The sequence below is a fragment of the Furipterus horrens genome, unplaced genomic scaffold (genome assembly GCF_987537825.1).
Source record: "Furipterus horrens unplaced genomic scaffold, mFurHor1.1.pri manual_scaffold_4, whole genome shotgun sequence".
In the NCBI taxonomy this organism is placed as follows: Eukaryota; Metazoa; Chordata; class Mammalia; order Chiroptera; family Furipteridae; genus Furipterus; species Furipterus horrens.
Genome location: NW_028327174.1, coordinates 175334744 through 175352934, shown reverse-complemented (window position 1 = coordinate 175352934; position 18191 = coordinate 175334744). Strand labels below are relative to the sequence as shown.

General features: G+C 49.7%; 1 protein-coding gene across 2 annotated transcripts in view; it reads left to right on the top strand.

Moving 5' to 3' along the window:
- Positions 1–400: 400 nt before the first annotated feature.
- SHB (SH2 domain containing adaptor protein B) overlaps positions 401–18191 on the top strand; it is a 123421-nt gene continuing 105630 nt past the window's right edge. The window contains exons 1-2 of one of the 2 annotated variants that reach the window (XM_090274449.1): positions 742–1710; positions 1946–2044. In XM_090274449.1, coding sequence (XP_090130575.1) covers positions 988–1710; positions 1946–2044 — 822 coding nt within the window. In that variant the 5' untranslated portion in view covers positions 742–987. Of the gene's footprint in view, positions 1711–1945; positions 2045–18191 lie in introns of both variants that reach the window. The other variant, XM_090274448.1, reaches the window with a different exon arrangement.

Genomic DNA, 18191 nt, shown 5'->3' with positions numbered 1-18191 from the left:
GGACCCCTGGGTACACAGCGCGCGGGTCCCTGGGGATAAGGACGGGTTTGGTCTCTGAGCGCTGCAGGCTAAGGTTGGCTACCTCTTGCCTTAGGCGGCGGCGGGCAGCGAACGAGGCGGGGCTGGGAGCACCGCTGGACCCCGGCGCCCTCCGGCATGACCCGGCAGCTGGCGCCGAGGAGGCCCCGGGAGGTGGCGCGTGCCGAGGGCCAGAGGTGCGCCTGCAGAAGACCCGGGCGCAAGGAGGGCGGGGCTTGGACCAAGGTCTGGCAGCCGGGCTGCTGGTGGTGGTGGGAGGGGCGGGGCCTGCTGGGGCGGTCTGGGGGCGGGGCGCGCGCCGGCCCGTGGAGGGCGGGGCCGCGGCGCGGGGCGGACCCTGGCGGCCAGAGTGTCACACACGCGGCGGTTCGGGAGGCGGCGGCAGCGGTAGCGGCAGGCGCCGCCGGGACGGCCACGGGCGCGCGGGCTCGGGCGGGCGCTGGCTGCCTCCCTCAGTCACAGGCTTTCCGGCTGCGGGTCCGGGATCGCCCCAGCCCTCTCGGAAAGGAAGAAGCGGGGGCCGAGGACGCCGACAACTTCGCTTACCACCCGGGGATCCCGGCCAAGGCAGAGACTGCGCCTCCGACGGGGCAGCAGCGCGCTCCGCAGAGGAGCGCAGAGCGTCCGAGGCGGGGAGGGGGGCGCCCAGGCCTCTCGCTCTCGGCGGGGCCGTGGGCCGGGATCCCATGAGACGCGCCTGCGAGGGGCGCGAGATCCGAAGCCCCAGCGGCGCGCGGCGGAGGCGGAGGGCGGTGCTGCAGCTGCGGGAGCCCAGAAGCGGCCGGCAGGAGGCGGCGGAGAGAACTTGAACTTGGCGTCGGGAGCAGGCGCCCCGGACGCCCCTCGCCGGGGCCGGGGCGCCGAGGGACCTGGGCGGCAGCAGTGCCCCCCGAATGGCCGCGGCGGCGGACCTGGCTCCCGCGCCGCGGCCCTAGGCGGCCTCTCGCCATGGCCAAGTGGCTGAACAAGTACTTCAGCTTGGGCAACAGCAAGACCAAGAGCCCCCCGCAGCCGCCGCGGCCCGACTACCGCGAGCAGCGGCGCCGGGGCGAGCGGCCCTCGCAGCCCCCCCAGGCCGTGCCGCAGGCCCCCGCGGCGGCCTCGGCTTCCTGCGGTCCGGCCGCCGCCTCCTGTTTCTCGGCCTTGTCGGGATCGCTGCCCGACGACAGCGGCAGCACAAGCGACCTTATCCGCGCCTACCGCGCACAGAAGGAGCGCGACTTCGAGGACCCCTACAACGGGCCCGGCTCGTCGCTGCGCAAACTGCGCGCTATGTGCCGCCTAGACTACTGCGGCGGCGGCGGCGGCGGCGGGGAGCCGGGCGGAGGCCAGCGCGCCTTCTCCGCTTCGTCCGCATCGGGCTCCGCAGGCTGCTGCTGTGCCTCCTCTGGCGCGGGCGCCGCCGCATCCTCGTCTTCGTCCTCCGGCTCTCCGCACCTTTACCGAAGCAGCAGCGAGCGGCGCCCAGCCACGCCGTCAGAGGTGCGCTACATTTCCCCCAAGCACCGCCTCATCAAGGTGGAGAGCGCCGGGGGCAGTGCGGGAGATTCCCCGGGGGGCGCCTGCGTGGGCGGCCGCAGCTGGAGCCCGACGGCCTGCGGAAGCAAGAAACTGCTCAACAAGTGTGCTGCCTCGGTCGCGGAGGAGAGCGGGTCCGGGAAGAAGGACAAGGTAAGGCGCCCCTTGGCCTCACCCAAGGTTCCGGAGCCACTGTGCCCATGGGGAAACTGAGGCATCTCCTCGGTTTTAAGTCCCAGCATCAACTTCTTGCTTTGCCCTGGGGACCAAGGCTCCCATTCTTCTTCCTGATTCTGCCCCCTCGCACGCGCTTTCCCCTGGATTGTCCGACTCCAGACACACTCGGTTTTGCTGCTGCTTCCAAAACGTCCCCTCTCTGTACCCACAGCCAGGTGCCCGCTTCGGAAGTTGCCTGATGAGAAAGCCCCGCCCGGCTTTGCCCAAGAAAGAAACACCCAGCCAGCCCTTCCTGCCCCAGAGGAGTAAAGTAAGAAAGTCAGAGCTGTCACGGACTGAAAAGAGCGTTTTCTCTGGTCTATTTCCTTCTCCCCCATTCCCCCTGGTCTACAGATGGGAAGCTGAGGTCCAGCGCTGGGGAGGGACTCGCCCCATATTACACAGCATTCTCGGTGGCAGATCCGGACCGGCTGCCTCTAAAAGTGCATATGTAAATCCCACTAAACGCCCTGCGCTGCCCCACCCCCTGCGCCAGGTTTCCAAACCCGAGCTGCCTTTTGTGCTGGAGCTGCCCCTGAAACCTTCACGCTAGCTTTTCCGGGAGGGGGTCCGCCCATAGGCTTGGCTGGAAAGAGACCCACCCCTTCAATCCTCACCTTTTGTCCTGACCGCACCCCTACCCCATACATTCCCAAGAGTGAGAGGAACGACTTTGTGACCACCCCCTGCCTTACATATCAAGCCTTCTAGATCCCCCTTTTGAAGCGGGCTAGTTAATTACAGCCCAGACTGAGTTCTCTCTTCCCCTTTTACACTCCTGTGACATGCTCCATTTGCCCATAACATACTTGTTCTGTGTACTTCTGGTGGAAGGCAGTGTTTTGATGACATCTGAGGCCCAGTGTATGATACTGCTGTCCCTCTTGTGCCATCCTCACCCCCGAAAATAAACTTTTGCCCGGGCTGGGAAAGACTGCTAGAGTCTGAGTTCCTTTTAGGACTAGATGTTCAGGCAGGTGGGAGACAGGCTTCTGCCTTCCAGCTGGTCCTTGGAAAAGGATCTTTCTTGTTTTCCTGTCGGGAGGAGTAAGGGGATGCGCCCTTTAATTTTTCTGCCTGGCTTACTCTTCCTGAGGTCCCAGGTCCCCAGAGTATCCCCTCCCCAATGGGTCTGCTGAAGACAGCATGAGCAGTCCCTGTTGGATCCTACCTCCCCCTGGGGTCAGTTTGGGGACACACCTCAGAAGCAAAGACTCAGCTTCCTAAGCACCCAGGGTGCCCCATCTAGATAACAAGTAGCTAGGTAGCCACCAGGTGCTGCTTTGGGGAGGGGAGATTTCTCTGGGAGCCTCCGGGATCATGGGCTTGTGGTTGATCTTTGAGGGGACATCACCCTGCTGCCTTACGGATGGCCCAGGCTTGGCTAGGCTAGGAGTTGGCCTGGGAGGACCTCAAGTTCCTGAGTGTGGAAGGTGTGAGGAATTCTCCGCCTAGCTATCCGGAGACTCACAACCAAAGGTTGCTACTTGTCATTATGCCTGCTCACTAAAGTCTTCTTGTATGGCTTTCAAAACTTTAGTAAACATTTTTTCTTAATTATAATTCAGACTATTTAAAATACTGAGGGATAATGTTTTAGAGATGGAACATCAAGTGTGTTTAAGACTTAGTTTCGTTCTGCCATCAGTGATTTCTCAGGGGTCTTCTTGTGCCCTCCCCTGCTCGGTGCTGAAGTGGGCCCCTCTGGGAGAATGCAGTGATGGGGCTTTGTGTTACCTGGGACTGAAGTGGGGAAGGTGGTCAGGGAGGGCCATTGTTATGGGGGAGGGGGTGCTGACCTGGGCTGCAGAAGAGGGCCTGGTGCTTTAGGGGGGCTATAGGTAAAGTCCCTGTGGCTGGAATTGAGAGAGGAGAGTTGGGCAGTGCCCCAGAGGGGCATCAGGGCCAGGGGCAGGAAGGACCTTGTAAGTTAAGCACAGTGAGAGTCAATGAAGGGATTTATCTGCCAAGTAATGTGAGCAGATACAAATTTTGGAAAAGAGCGCTGGGCTTCATTTTACCTAATAGATTGTGACTTTGAGCCCTTTGATGTTTTGAGAAGTTGTTCCCATTCTAGATATGAGGAATTGCAGCTACCAGATGTTTTTCTAATGAGGAGGAGAGACAGCCAGGGAGGGTCACCCGAGGCAGTGGTTCTCACACCATCAACTCGAGGGCTGGTTACAACAGATTGCTACTGCCCCCCCCCCCCCGCAGTGTTTGGTTCGCCAAGCCTGGTGTGGGGCCTGAGAATGTGTATTTTCGGCAAGTTCCCGGGTGATCTTTTGCTGCAGATCCTGGGACCACACTTTGAGAACCACTAATATAATAGTGGCCTCTGGGTCTTCTGTTCATAGCTGCTTTGAGGATGCAGAGGCACCGGATGCCCTCTGTGTGGGGCTGGCTCCTAGTCTGGGGCCAGCACCCACCCCCATTCCTGGTCAGGCAGCCAGAAGGCAGCCTGGTTTTCACATTATTTTTAGCCTGATAGCTTTTGGAGGCCAGACATGCTGTACATCCAGCCCTGAGCACCCCAGATCCTTCCATCTGCCCCTCACCCATGGATCCAGGAACACCCACGGATTCAGGAACACCCACTTCTAGCACCTCACTTAATTTCCGGCCCAGCTTCTTTTATCAGTTGGACAGGAACCCATAGTGCTGTTGAATGTGCCCTGTCTTCCAGGCCCAGTGTTTGTGTTTCACACTGGGCCTGAATTGAAAGTTACTGTGTGTGGCATGGAAGAGCGGCTGTCAGTCCACAGGTCCTACTTTGAGTGCCTCCAGTGCCACTCCCACCATGATTTATCTTTGAGGGCCCCTTCCTGCCCCCCTAGTATTGGTGCCTCCTTCTGTCACTTCAGCATTCTTCTGTTCTCCCAGGTAAATCCACCAACACTACCACTAGCATCCTGTCATGGGCATTTTCCATTTTAGAATCATGTGGAAGAGGGATCGTGTTTTTCATATAGCCAGCTTTTGCCCAGCACGTATATTGTGCTCAGAGATCTCCCAGTACCAGAGTGAGTGAGGAGGGGAGGGAGAAAGGCTGCAGCACACTTGTCAGTAGTCTCTGGCCTAAGCCTCTGGAGGAGGCTGGCACACTGTCTTTTCACCATTTGTCTCCCCGTGTTTTTCTTGTCTTGGGAAATTGAACGAGGTCTTCACCTAGGAGGCAGCTTTGAGCTGGATCTAGAGATGGAAGCGAAATTTCAGTGCAAAGAAAGGGGTGACTGCAGCCCACAGGAGCACTTATGTATCAATGCTGTCTGTGCACATGTGTATGTGAAAGTGTGTCCATATGTATGTGATTGTGTGTGTGTGTATACAGATAAAACTTCAACAAGGAGTGTCTTCTTGGAAACCAGAGCTTTCTTGTAGTGGGCCTCATTTGGGGAATGGAAGATGACCATGTGAGAAAGTTGGGGGCCTGAGTTTGGACCTACCCACCCAGGGGAGTCCTTGAAGACTGTTGAGACAGGAAAGGGATAGACTTAGGGCCATTGTTAGGGAGCATCCCAGGCTACAAACAGCTGCCACAGTCTGGGGGAGTTGGGGTCAGAGTTAGGAGACAATTGTAGTACAGTCCAGGGAGAAGCAGTGAAGGTCTGAGCTCTTGGGAAGAGAGAAAAAAACTTCAGCAGATCGAAATATTATTCCTTTAGGTTGTCTATACAAACAAAGAATGACGACAAGAGGCCAGTAACTTGGTAGTTCTTTTGTACAGCCGAACAGTTCTCATCCAGTTATGTTTTCTGAAGTTTTGTTTCTTTTATCATTAAGAAAATGTTTCCACCACAGCTGAAAAAGTCAAGACATATCATGACATTATTTTCCCGAGTTTTAAATACATGCTAATGCGTACCAACACTTTATATTTTGTCAACATTCACAGAGTTGAGTTAAATAGCATGTTTCCTAAGGAATAAATAATATCATGTCTGACCTTTTTTTTTCTTTTTCTTTTAAACATTTAGCAAGCAGTGTCTGAGCAGCCTGTTAGGCAGGGTAAGTCAGAGAAAATAAGTGGTTGCCATTTTTCCAAGAAGGAAACTTCTCAGCTTGTAGTTGAATACCAGCTTCTCAAGGTCTAGTCTGGGAGGAAGATAATGCTAATGAGACAATATCATGACCCAAGAAATGTCAGAACAGAAGTGTGTGCAAAGGGCTGGGAGAGCCTCCTATCTGGGAAGTCAGAGAAGACTTTCAGGAGGAGGTGCCAGTTGAGCTGGCTCTGGAAGGATGAGCAGGAATTCCCCAGGCAGGGAAGTGGGGAGGAGGGCCCTCCGTGCAGATGGGGTTTGAACAGCTATGCCCAGGTCTGGAGGCCTGGGAAAGAGTGGTTGGAGGCTCGGCAGGGCAGATGTGGTAGAGGGAGGTTGGAGCCACAAAGGGAAGAGAGTGTCTCTTGTGCCTTGCTGGGGAGTTGTGACTTGTCTTTTGGTGCTTTTCGCATAAAATCATTGATATGTGATACGATTGATGCCAAGGTCAAACATGAACTATCAAGTCATTTCCATTTGCTTATTGGTCACATTCTCCAGTTCTAAGAAAGTAATTGATTGAAAAGGTAAGAGCCACACTTGGTAGCTATGGTTTGGCTTGGGACACTTTCTCCTTTGCAGTCCCATCCCTTAAAAGTAGTGTGAGAGAAATGCCTGCGTATCAAATCCAGTTTTTCCCTTTGATTTTCCAGAGATTCTCCATGTTTCATGCTAACCACTAATTGATCATTTAATCCTCATGATCACCCTGGAAAAGGTTTAGGTACTGTATCAGTTAGCTATTGCTGCATAATAAATCACCCTAAACTCAGTGGTTTTAAACCAGGAGTTAGCAAACTATTCATAAAGGACCAGATAGTCAGTACTTTTAGGTTTGCAGACCAGTCTCCAACACAACTATTCAACTCTGCTGTTGTAGCTTGAAAGCAGCCATTGACAATATATAAATGAAAGGGCATAGTTATGTTCCAATAAAACTTTATTTACAAAAACAGGCAGCTGGCCTGTGGTCCGTAGTTTCCAACCCCTGCTTTCAAGTATAAGCCTTTATCATCATCTGTGAGCCCACATGTCAACTGAGCAGTGTTTTTGGTCTCAGCTAGACTCAGTGAGGCATCTGTGGTCTGTGTGGGGTGGTTGTGCAGCCCTGCTGATTCTAGCTGGGCTCTCTTACATGTTTAGGGGTCAGATGGTTTAGGATGACCTTGCCTGCGTTCGGCTCTGTTCCATGTAGTTTCTCATCCCCAAGTAGGCTAGCCTTGTTCGTATGTTGGTGGCAGGTTCGAAGAAAAAAAAACAGAAGCCCATAAGGTTTCTTGAGGTTGGAAATTGGCACACTGTCCCTTGTGCATTCTGTGGACCAAAGCAAGTCACCAAGCCAGGATTTAAGGAGAAATAAGGAGCAGCAAAATCCATTGGCAAAGGGCAGGGATACAGGCAGGCCTTCAATCAGGGCCTTCAATGCCTCCATCTGTAGTATTACCTCCATTTTATGGATAAAGAAACTGAGGCTTAGCCCCGAATGCCATGACTCAGTGGGTTGAGCATCGTCCTGAGAAGTGATAGGTCACCTGTTCAATCCCTAGTCAGGGCACATGCCTGGGTTACGGGGCCCGGTTGGGAGTGTGCAAGAGGTAACCAATCGATTAGTATTTTCTCTCGCACATTGATGTTTCTCTACCTCTCTTTGTCCCTCCCTTCCCCTCTCTCTAAAAATGAATAAATAACATTTTTAAAAAAAGAAACTGAGGCTTAGAGGTTAATGACTTGCCTTATGTCACACAGCTACCAAGTGACAGAGCCAGGATTACACCTGTGCATTCTGAATTCAAAGCCTATTTGCTTTTTATTAACTTGTTCTACTATTTTCCACAATGTAAGTGGAGATGGTAAGTCTGCTACTTACTGAAATGTGTGTAATGTGTCCCTTTCTCCCCATCTTGTTCCCCTCACCCTTGTTCCCGTCCCTTTCAGACTGGGCTTTGGTGGCCCCAGGAGAGGCCCCAGAGCTGGCTTTTCTCTCTCCCTCCTTCATCTGCCTCTGAGTTCCATAAATGAGGTTTTAATGCAGCACTTGGCTTATATGATAGAGAAATTCTCTGCACAGAGTTGGCACTTCCCAAAGGACAGCCACACAAAACATGCCTTTTAACTGTCATGTCTTCTCATTCCAACACCAAGTGTTCTTTCCCTCCCAAGGATTGGCGAGGCTGTGTGTGCTGTTCTGAGGCAAAAACTAGTAGTATCTTGGCCCTTATCAACAAAAAACATAGGTTTCCTTTAAAGGAGATCAACTTCAAAACATGTCTGATCTCCCCAGAATTAACCCCTAAAGCTTGACCCCATCTTCTCCCCACCCTCAAGCATTTCTGACCCATAAAATAGGAGTTAAACAAAATCTGAAACATGTGTGGGTTCCTCTGGTCATTGAGCAAAGCTTAACTTGCCTGTGGTCAAGAGTTCCCCCAGGCAGTTTAGCTTGGAGCTGACTTGTTTATCTTGTGCTGAGATAGCCAAGAGCTAGTGGCTTGTGGAGAAGAGGTAGGTTAGGTTTGGCCATGGAAAATAAATGGGAATTTGTGGCTTTGACGCAGAGAGCTGGGTGCTGGCTTTCAGAGGTTGGGTGGTGGGGGCCGTTGGTGGGTTTCCTGCAGAATGGAGGCAGAGTCTGCGGTGGTCTCTGCCGCTCGGACTTCATAATTCTGCTTGGCCTGTGTTGACTGAGGAGTTGCTGTATATGGGCCACTATCAGGAGCTGTTTGGATGCTAGATGAGCCAGGGGGTAGGTAGTACCTGCCCATAAGGAGCTTATCTTCTGGTGAGGACACAGGAACCAAGGTTGGAACATAGATCTGTATAGCAGAATTTATCAATAAACAAAGTAGTGTGGGTGAGCTCGGAACCATCAAGGCACAGAAGCTGTTCTGGACGAGTCTTGAATCCATCGAGCCACGGGACAAACAGGGTGAGGAGGAGGAAGCAGGAAAGCTTCTCAGAGGAAGCATTTGAGTAAAGAAAGAGTAGTCATTTGAATTGAGGGAGCTTTCCACAACAGTAATATTAGCCAGTACTCCTACGTCACATACTCTGAGCCAGGCACTGCTCTATATGCTTTATATGCACCAGCCAGGGCTCTAAGCATGAACTCATTTACCCTTTACCAATGTCCTTTGAGGTTGCTGCTGCTGTCATTCCCATTTTACATATGAGAAAACTCAGGCACAAAGAAGTTATGTAAATTGTCTACAGTCACACTGCCAGTAAGTGGCAGAGATGAGATTTGAACCCAGGTCCACAATCTTTGTTTTTAACCACTATGCTGCTCCACTTCAGACTGTACAATCTCATGCCTTATGTGTGGCAATACTTAACTCTTTATTAAAAAAAAAAAAATCCCCTCTGTTAACATTGTAGAAGCAACCAATTCCTACATTTATGTAAGTATTCCACAGCTTAAAAGGCACTTTTATATCCATAATTAATTTGATTTTCAGAGTCCCTCTGTGAGGAAGGTGCTGTAACTCACATGTTACAGATGGAGAAACTGAGGCTCCAGGAAGGTGTGGAGCATGCCTTTGCCTCACAGCAGGTATCAGCTCAGCCAGTGGCCAGGCTGTTGACCTTGTGTCCTGAGCCTAGTAGTGCCCTTTGTGCCAGGATGATGTGGAGGTGGCTTGGCCAAAGCTCCGGTCCACCGGAAGGGTGATAGCCTGATTGATTTCCGGTTCATTCCATGTTTTGATTCTGAAATGCTTTACTGAGACCATTAAGGAGGATCGACAGTGGACCTTGCTTCCACAATGGAATTTTCCTTCTCTTCCTGTTTGGTATTTTCCAGTAATATTTCTATTAATGTTTCACTTTCAGAGGCACTAGCTTCCTGACAGTTTGTGCTTTCTCAACTGCTGAGCCAGGAAGAATCAAATTTTCCTTTAAATCATTCAACTCCTTTCCATTTTTTTCCATGGGGAGGTCTCTCTGGATTTCCCATTATGCCTTGGAGGAAGGATCTTGGAGGTGGGTCCAAGGGATGGAGAGAGAATCAGTCAGGGCCCTGGGGAATGACTCAGGCCCTGGGTTTTCCAAGCAGTTCTTAATAGTAATGATCAGAAAGGGACTTCCTGAGGAGACCACTAAGGGAAGAGTGATTGACAGGTGGGTAGGGGGTTGGACACCCCTGTCCCACTGCTGGGCCGTCACTTACAGGTTTGACCCAGAATCCTCAGCTGGGTCACAAGAACCCATACCAAGTTCTTTCTCCTCATTCATTCATTCATTCATTCAACAGACATTGTTGAGTGTCTGCTTCGTGCTGGATATTGTTCTCATTAGGTGCTGGGGAAACAGCAGTGAACAGTAATACAAATTTGTGCTCCCCCGAGTTTGCCCTATCAGGAGGGGAGTCAAGCAAATATAGTATGTCAGGTAGAGAGTGTGCAGAAAAGTTAAGCAGGATACAGAGGCCAGGGTGGGCCAGAGTTTGGGGTGGGGTGCTGTTTTAGATGGTTGCTCAGAGAGGCTTTGCTGGAGGATGCGGTATCATGATTCACAGCTCTCCCAGCAAGGAGCATTCCAGACAGAGGGAGCAGTCAGGGCAAAAGCCCGAGGCAGGAGCATGCCGGGTCCTTCAGGGAGAGCAGTGTGACTGAGGGGAGCAGGTGGGGAGGAGGGGCAGATGAGGTCTGAGATGGGCCAGGCAGTCCGGCCCTGGAGGCACTGAAAGGGCCTCTGGCTTTAACTCCTAGTGAGATGGGGCACGTCATCGGAGGGTTCTGAGCAGTGGAATGAGGTGATCTGCCTTGGGTTTTGAGAGGATAGCTTTGGCTGCCTAGTGAATAATAAATAGACTGGAGGGGACAAGCCAGGAGACCAGTTAGGGGACCTGCAGCCACCGGAACTGGGGCGCTAGCAGTGGGTAATGAGGAGACCTGATTCAGAACATGTTGTGAAGGCAGAGCTACAGGATTTCCTGGCGGATGAAATGTGAGGTGTGAGAGGGGAAAGAGAGTCAAGGATGACTCCAAGCTTTTGGCCCGAGCAACCTGGAGGATGAGTGTTGACTAGCTGAGATGGGGAAGACTCCGAGGATCAGTCACCATTCTGTGAATGGAATTGATCCAGTAACAGAGTCCTGCGGCTGGGAGCAAGCCATGCTGTGCCCTCTAGGGCCGGGAGGTTCCTGCGAACCCAGAGATGGCACGGGTGGCCTTGTCTGGGGCTGGGGAAAGTAAACCACCAGGAAAAGGAGGCCATATGGGAGATTGATGCCAGGGAAAGTACTGATGGGGCATCCCAGACAGAAGGGGTCCTATTCCAGACCGGAAGGGGAGCACTGCAGCTGTGCAGGTGTGGCTAGAACCTGGGGATTGCCTTGGTGTAACTGCTGGTGATAGAGAAAGGGGAGAAGGGGCCTCCTTTGCCACTGGTCTAAAATTACTCCAATTCTCCAAATTCAAAAGTCACCTGCTGAGTTTCATACTGTGTTGCAAGCCTGGGCACCACAGGTTGGTAAAGATGAAAGCCAGGTTAAGTCTCTAGGGACAGGGCTGGTGCCTGCCTGTTCTGCTAAGCAGAGCTTTTCATTGCTGAGCACTTGTGATTGCTGGGAAAGTTCTCCCTTATATGGGGCTCACTGACACTTGGCTGGGGGTGAGGGGAGCGGAGGCACACAGAGTAGGAGGAATGGAACTTTCCTGGTTTCTTCTGGCTAAAATTTAAAAACGAGAATGACCAGAAAGTTTCAGTGAAGCTTCACTGTCTTGTTTGATGTGCACTCCCAGAAAGCCAGACAGCTCCAAAATCCCTCCAGTACATTCCAAAGCCACACATGTGATTTGGGGCCCGCCTGGCGCCTGGCATTCATGGAATGGTGCAGCCCCTACCTGCCGTTCCGTGGGGGGGCAGTTGCAAGTCTGCGGTTCCTCAGAATTGCAAGCTTGTCTTTTTCAATGTATTTCGATGTTTCTCTCTGTTAACTTTATTCTTCCCCTTTGAACAAAACTAAGACGAGTTTGGTATAGTAGATGCAGATAATCACAACTAAAATAGAAACCAACTCTAATTCTATAATTCTAAGAAACCACAGTTTTACTGTCCACCTAGCTTTTGTTTTAATGCTTATATAATACATTTTTCCTCCACTAAAATTAAGTAATGTATTTTCTTTCAGCTTAAAGACATGGAAAGATTTCTACATTATCTTAAACATTCAACAACACTAATTTAACATCTGTATAGCATTCTGTTTGCATATTTAGTCTCTCCCTAGTTTTCAGTAATTGAGCAATGCATTAACAAACACCTTTGTAATTTAATTCTTTGCCTAAGTCTATGATGATTTCCCTCAGATTGATTCCCAAAAGGAGAATTGTTGGGTAAGAAGGTAAAATTTTTGAAATGTGCTTTTAAATTGTATCCTAAAATGTCTTTACAAGTTTATGCCTGTTACTCTAGTGCAATTTAGTTTAATTTGCAGATTCTTGGATTACTAGTACATATATGTGTTATGTTAACCATTTGTGTTTCTTTTCTAAAATTGCATACTTCTATATTCTATCCATCCTTTCTGTTGCAGGGTTTACCTTATTGTTAACTTGTAAGGACCCTTTGTGGATAGGATGGCTGCCTGTTACCTGTCATTTGGATTGTAGAATATTTTTTACAAGTTTGTAATTTGCCTTTAGGTTTTGAGTCTGTTGACTGTTGTTGCTTACACTGAATTGTTTTCTGTTGTTAAATCAGTCCCATTTTTCTTATTTTTTTAATCCTCACCTGAGGATATGTTTATTAATTTGAGAGAGAGAGAGACATTGATGTGAGAGAGAAATATCAGTTGGTTCGGTTGCCTCCACTACGTGCCCCAACTGGGTATGGAACCCACAACCTAGGTATGTGCCCTGACCGGGGATTAAACCCACAACCTTTTGGTACATGGGACGACACTCCAACCAACTGAGCCACTGGGCCAGGCTCTTCATGATTTCTTGGGTGTGCTGCTTAAAAATGTCTCCCTGCCCTGGCTGCTATGGCTCAGTGGGTTGAGTGCCAGCCTGCGAACCAAGGGTCGCCAGTTCAATGCCCAGTCAGGGCACATGCCTGGGCTGCGGGCCAGGTCTCAAGTTGGGGGTGTGCAAGAGGCAGCAACACATTGATGTTTCTCTCCCCATCTTTCTCCTTCTCTCTAAAAATAAATTTTAAAAACTATTTTTTAAAATATCTTCTTTACTCCAATATTTACCTATATTTTCTTCTAATACATTGATTTTTTTTTTTTTTAAACATTGAAATTTTAATCTGCCTGGAGTTTGAGTTCAGGGTATGAGGTAGGGTTTTAATTTTATTTTCTAGATGACCAGTTGGTCTGGATATCCTCTCCTTGTTGTTTGTTCTGTGATCTGTCTGTATTCCTTCAGGTGCCTTTTTAGACTTAAATATTTTGACTTGGGGGAGGGGGTGTCTCACCCTGACTGCATTTAGGTCTCATCAGCTACTATGATAATGATGATTTTGCCTTGTCTATAAAATGAAATCTCTCGTCTGCAGATACCCATGCTTTTATTACATGTTCAACATCTGGCACCTGCGGGAAGTAACTGGGTATTAGCACTGCATCTTTGGGTGCCAGACCTGACGCTGTGGGTGGGATGAGGCTGGGAAAGCCTCTGCTCACCTTGGAGGGGCTGGCTCCCCCCTCCCAGACTTGGGGTGTGGCAGCTGTCTAGGTCTACTTGGGGCAGACCACTAACTGTGGTCAGCCCTGCCTGTGTGGCCTTATCTGGGTGTGTCTGTTTCAGCTTTTACTCTATAACTGTGGAGAAAGGAATGCAACATTTAGTCATCCGAGCAGCAAACAGTTGGGAGATACCTGCCGTGTTCCCGCACTGAGTGAGTCCCACAGATGAGTAAGCCCTGCACTGGAACGCAGAGCTCAGGAGGGCCTGCTGGAAAGGTCCAAGAATATAGGAAATCCTCATGGAGCATTGTCAGTAGGTTCTGCGACTTGAGGCAAAATGATATATAACAAAACCAATTTTATCACAGACTAATTCATAAAAATCAGAGTTAAGTTTCTGTGGCGTCTCCTCAACCTGAAATGAAACAACATTGAATGAAAAGATATTATCTGAGGATCTGCTGTGTCTCTAACATGATGGAAGGAGTCCAGCGCCAGGATAGAGACAGGCGAATGACAGAGTAGAGCAGCATTGGAGCCTGAGGCGGCATGGGCAGCAGGGGAGCAGACTGAAGGGCTGGCATGTGCGGATTACACTATTTTGGTCACTTAAAATTTTTTTCACACTCACCATAGTCCAAATTCAAGTGATTTGAATTCACAGAGTTCTTCCCCTGCTCCTAACCTTTTTTGTGCCCCTTAACCTTGGTGTCCTGTGTTTAATGAATGCGAGACCCTTTTTGAACTCCTGTTGTGTGTTCCTCTTTTTCTGGCTCAGGCCAGTGTCAGGATAATCCATCGTGCAGTATCCGCTGTGAGGTTTGTGACATTAATGAATTGGTGGTGTTGGAACAGATTTTAAGTCCAGGAGTGTTCACAGGAAATAAATGATGAAAAAAAGTACAGATTTTTGAACACTAGTGAGCATCTGTATGGTCCTAAGAGACTGAGGGTATCTACTTAATTCATTACATTGTATGTCACAGCACGTCATTGAGTTCCAGACCAGCCCTAGCATCTGGCAAGAGCTTATGAATGTTTTCATATTCTTTTTGGTCACAGTGTGTCCTGGGCCTCAGCCCAGCCTAGAACTCTGGCTGGGGCTGCCCTTTCTGACCTGGTGGGGTCATCCTCAGAAAGTGACTGTCCTTATCTTGACAGTCGGTTTACAGTTCACCCATGATTCCCTGCAACTGGAAGACAGAAGCAGACGCTGCCTGGAGCACTATCGTCTGGAGTGTTTTATGAACATTAACTCACTGAAGCCCAAATCTCTCCCTGGGCTGTATGGGCTATTAAGAGTCCCATTTTACAGATGGGGAAACTGAGGCAAACAGGGTTTTGTTTGTTTGTTTGTTTAGTACCTTGTTGTAGGTGACACAGCTAGTAATGGGTAGAGTCGCAGATAGGGAGGTCAAGACCAGGCGGCTAGCCCGACTTCTATCTACCCTTCACCTCTGTGCTACAGGCTGTAGGGAACAGTGACAGAAGTCAGTTTTATATCACCGGGTGCTCCCCAAACCACAAGGCCAGAGCCATTTAAAAACCATAGTTCTCTACTATTGAGCCAGACACTCCTCATATTTGCTTCCAGGATAATGCTGCCTAACGAGTATCAGTTGGGAAGGCTTCATAGAGGAGGTGGTATGGGAGCTGGGTCTTGATGGACAGGGAAGATTTAGATATTTAGAAATTGGTGGATGTGAAGAGGGCATCCCAAGAAGGAGCCCTGTGAGTGGTCCCAAGTGATGAAGGAAAAGCTGCAAGAAAATACTCAGGAAGAGACGCTGGAATGGGAGATGAGCCAAGGTGTCTGAAGGCCAGAAGGGCCAGGCCACAGAGTTTGTTCTTTTTGCTGTGGGTAACAAAAGACAGTGGAGCAAGGAAGTGACAGGGTCAGGCCTGTGCTTTAGGAAAACCCATCTGTCTGTACCTTAAGAGCATGAATGGGTTATAGAGTGTGGGAGGGGTGGCCTAAGCTGAGCCTGGTGGTGGGGACCCCAGTTAGGCAGAGGCAGCAAGGGCCTGACCCCAGTCTGCATCCTTAAGCAGTGAAATATGACAGACTGCTCAGGCAGCTGTCAGATTGCACACTGGTCAATGGAGGGAAATTGACCAGGCACTTGTCAAGGGGATAGATTTTTCTGGGTGACTGTTGTCAATAGCTGAGATGCCCTCTTTGGGGGTTTGTAAGTTATCCCATCCACCAGAGCAATTGTCCACATTCTGTCAGTCAGGCGGATGGTGCACCAGGGTTTCCCAGGGCCTGGGTTGGGAATGGAGGTCTGTTTCCACCTGTGGTCCTTCTCGCTGGAGAGCTGCAGAAACAGAGCAGGAAAGGCCAAAGTCACCAACCAGCGCATCCACGAGTAAAGCTGTGGAGGAGGAAGGAGATGGGGGAGCAGGCAGTGTTTGTTCTGGGGGCTACCAGAGCTAGTCACCTGACCTTGAGACCAAGGCTCAGCTCTCTCATCTGATGGCTTCATCTCATGGAGCTGGATGTACCAGGCTGTCCAGGCAGATAGATGTCCACAGAGGTAGAAGGAAGCTGTGGCAAAGCTGCTGCAGGTGGAGCTGGAGCCTTAAGAAGGGAACGCAGACGGAAGAAGGGAATGCTGTGGCTGTGGTCGATTCTGGGATGCTGACCTTTAGAGGACGTCCTACACAGGGGGACGCTCTATGAGAAGCAGTAAGTGCTCAGAAGCCTTCAGGTCCCCAGAGGGAAAGAAACATTAGCCTTGATGAAGAGATGTTTGCTAGGCTCAGTCGAAGGGTCCCCTGAGGATCCTTGGCCAATTTCTTCCACATTCACTGCTGAATCAGACGGGCCCCTCTGGCCATCAGAGTGTGCATTCCAAGTCCAGAAGAGATGCTTTGTAAATAAAGATCCAGGGATAATGTGCCATGAATCCAGCTCAGGGGACTCTTGCCCCACACTTGGGACACATGCTTGGGGAATTCAGCTGTCGTTCGGTTCCTGCTTGCCTAGCTTCTGTGCTTGGGAATTATTTGTCTGAAAGGCATCTCTGGTGTGACTGCAAAGTGACAAGATGGGAATTGGTGTCATCGCTTCATAGTCACCCACAGGACAGCTGAGAACACTGCTAAGACCCTGATTGCACAGTCCTTGGCCCCAGCATTGTCAGAGTGCAGACACTAAACCTGGGCATGCATCTGGGGTGTTGCCTTCCTTCCCTGTGCCCCACCTGTTCTTGATTTTCTCCTGCATCCTTGATTTTGATTATCACCTGCAGACTGGGGCAGAGAAGTAGGCCTGGTTTTGGAAAAGCGGAGAACTTTCTCCATCCAGGCAAACCCTTTGTTTTAAGGAGTCCTTAAAGATTATTAGACATGAAGACTCCTGAGGAAGCAGAAATTCCTGGTAGTGACAGGTTACAGAGGGATGCTGATTAAACTGTTTAGAAGCACAGGGGATGAGGGGTAGGGAACATTCTTGACTTTTATTTTGTACTATTCAATTTCTTTCCCCCTAAATTAGAAATGCCTTTTTTATACCTGTCCAATCCTTTAGGGAATGGTTATCCCAGAAAATATCATATTTCTTTGCTTTTGATGGGTTCTTCTGGTTTTAACTATTTCTCTGCAACCCAGCAAGCACTTCACAGTATTGGGTTTCTTAAAGTTCAGTGGCTTGTAGTTCTACCAAGCTCAAACATTTCTTACTCTGAAAGTAGATTTCAGTTGTGCACTTTCATTCAGAGAGTCATTTTATCTTAGACATTTCTGATGCCATCTTACAGTGATGGGTGGACTTTAGATCTGTGAATAGTACCAAAAGAAAACAAGAAGTTCATGTGTTTTTGTCTTACCCAAACTTTTCTTTAGAAAAATATTTCAAAATGGGAAATCAGGGCTTCCTGTGTAGGAAGAGGCCTAGCTTCCTTGGAAGATCTGTATATTTGAATTTCAAAGGCTGGTTTGAATGTGAAATCTAAGGTCATCTTGTGTTCATAGTCTAAAAATCAGAGACAAGTGAGTTATTCTATTTTAAAGTTTATTCCTGTAGCTATTAGGGGCATGGCCTTTTCTATGCCTTCATTCTTTAGGGGTAGAAGAGAACCTTCCCCATTGCTAAATAAGGAGTCCTTTTGCTGAAGGGCTGTGCCTTTTCCCTGCGTTGGTCAGTGGTTGGATGGTCAAAACATTGACAAGCATTAATAGGTAGACCCAAAATTACAGGGTGTGTCTTGGGGATTTGTAGCAAGTTGTGTGTGTTGTAGATCATCCTATACTTAATTTTTAAATGCCCCCACAGCTCGTGTGGCTCAGTGGATTGAGTGCCAGCCTGTGAACCAAGGGGTTGCTGGTTTGATTCTCTGTCAGGGCACGAGCCTGGGTTGTGGGCCAGGTCGTGCAAGAGGCGGCCAATTGATTCTCTCACACATTGATGTTTCTTTCTCTCTTTCTCTCTCCCTTCTCCTCTTTCTAAAACTAAAAAAACAAAAAAACAAAAAACAATAAAATCTTTAAAATATTCCCACAGGACCTGCTCGAATTCTGGCCGAGGGACCTGTGAGAGGCAGTGACACAATGAAGGAGCACTGTTGAGGCTTAGCCTGGGTTCAAGTTCTGTGACCTTGGGCAAGTCACTTGACCTCTCTGAGCCCTTTTCCCGTGTTTACATGAGGGTGTTTATCTTAGCTGGCTTGTCATGAGGTCAGCCCATAAGGCCACTGTGAAAGGACTTCATAAATCAAAATTGCCCTAAAAATGTTGTAGCT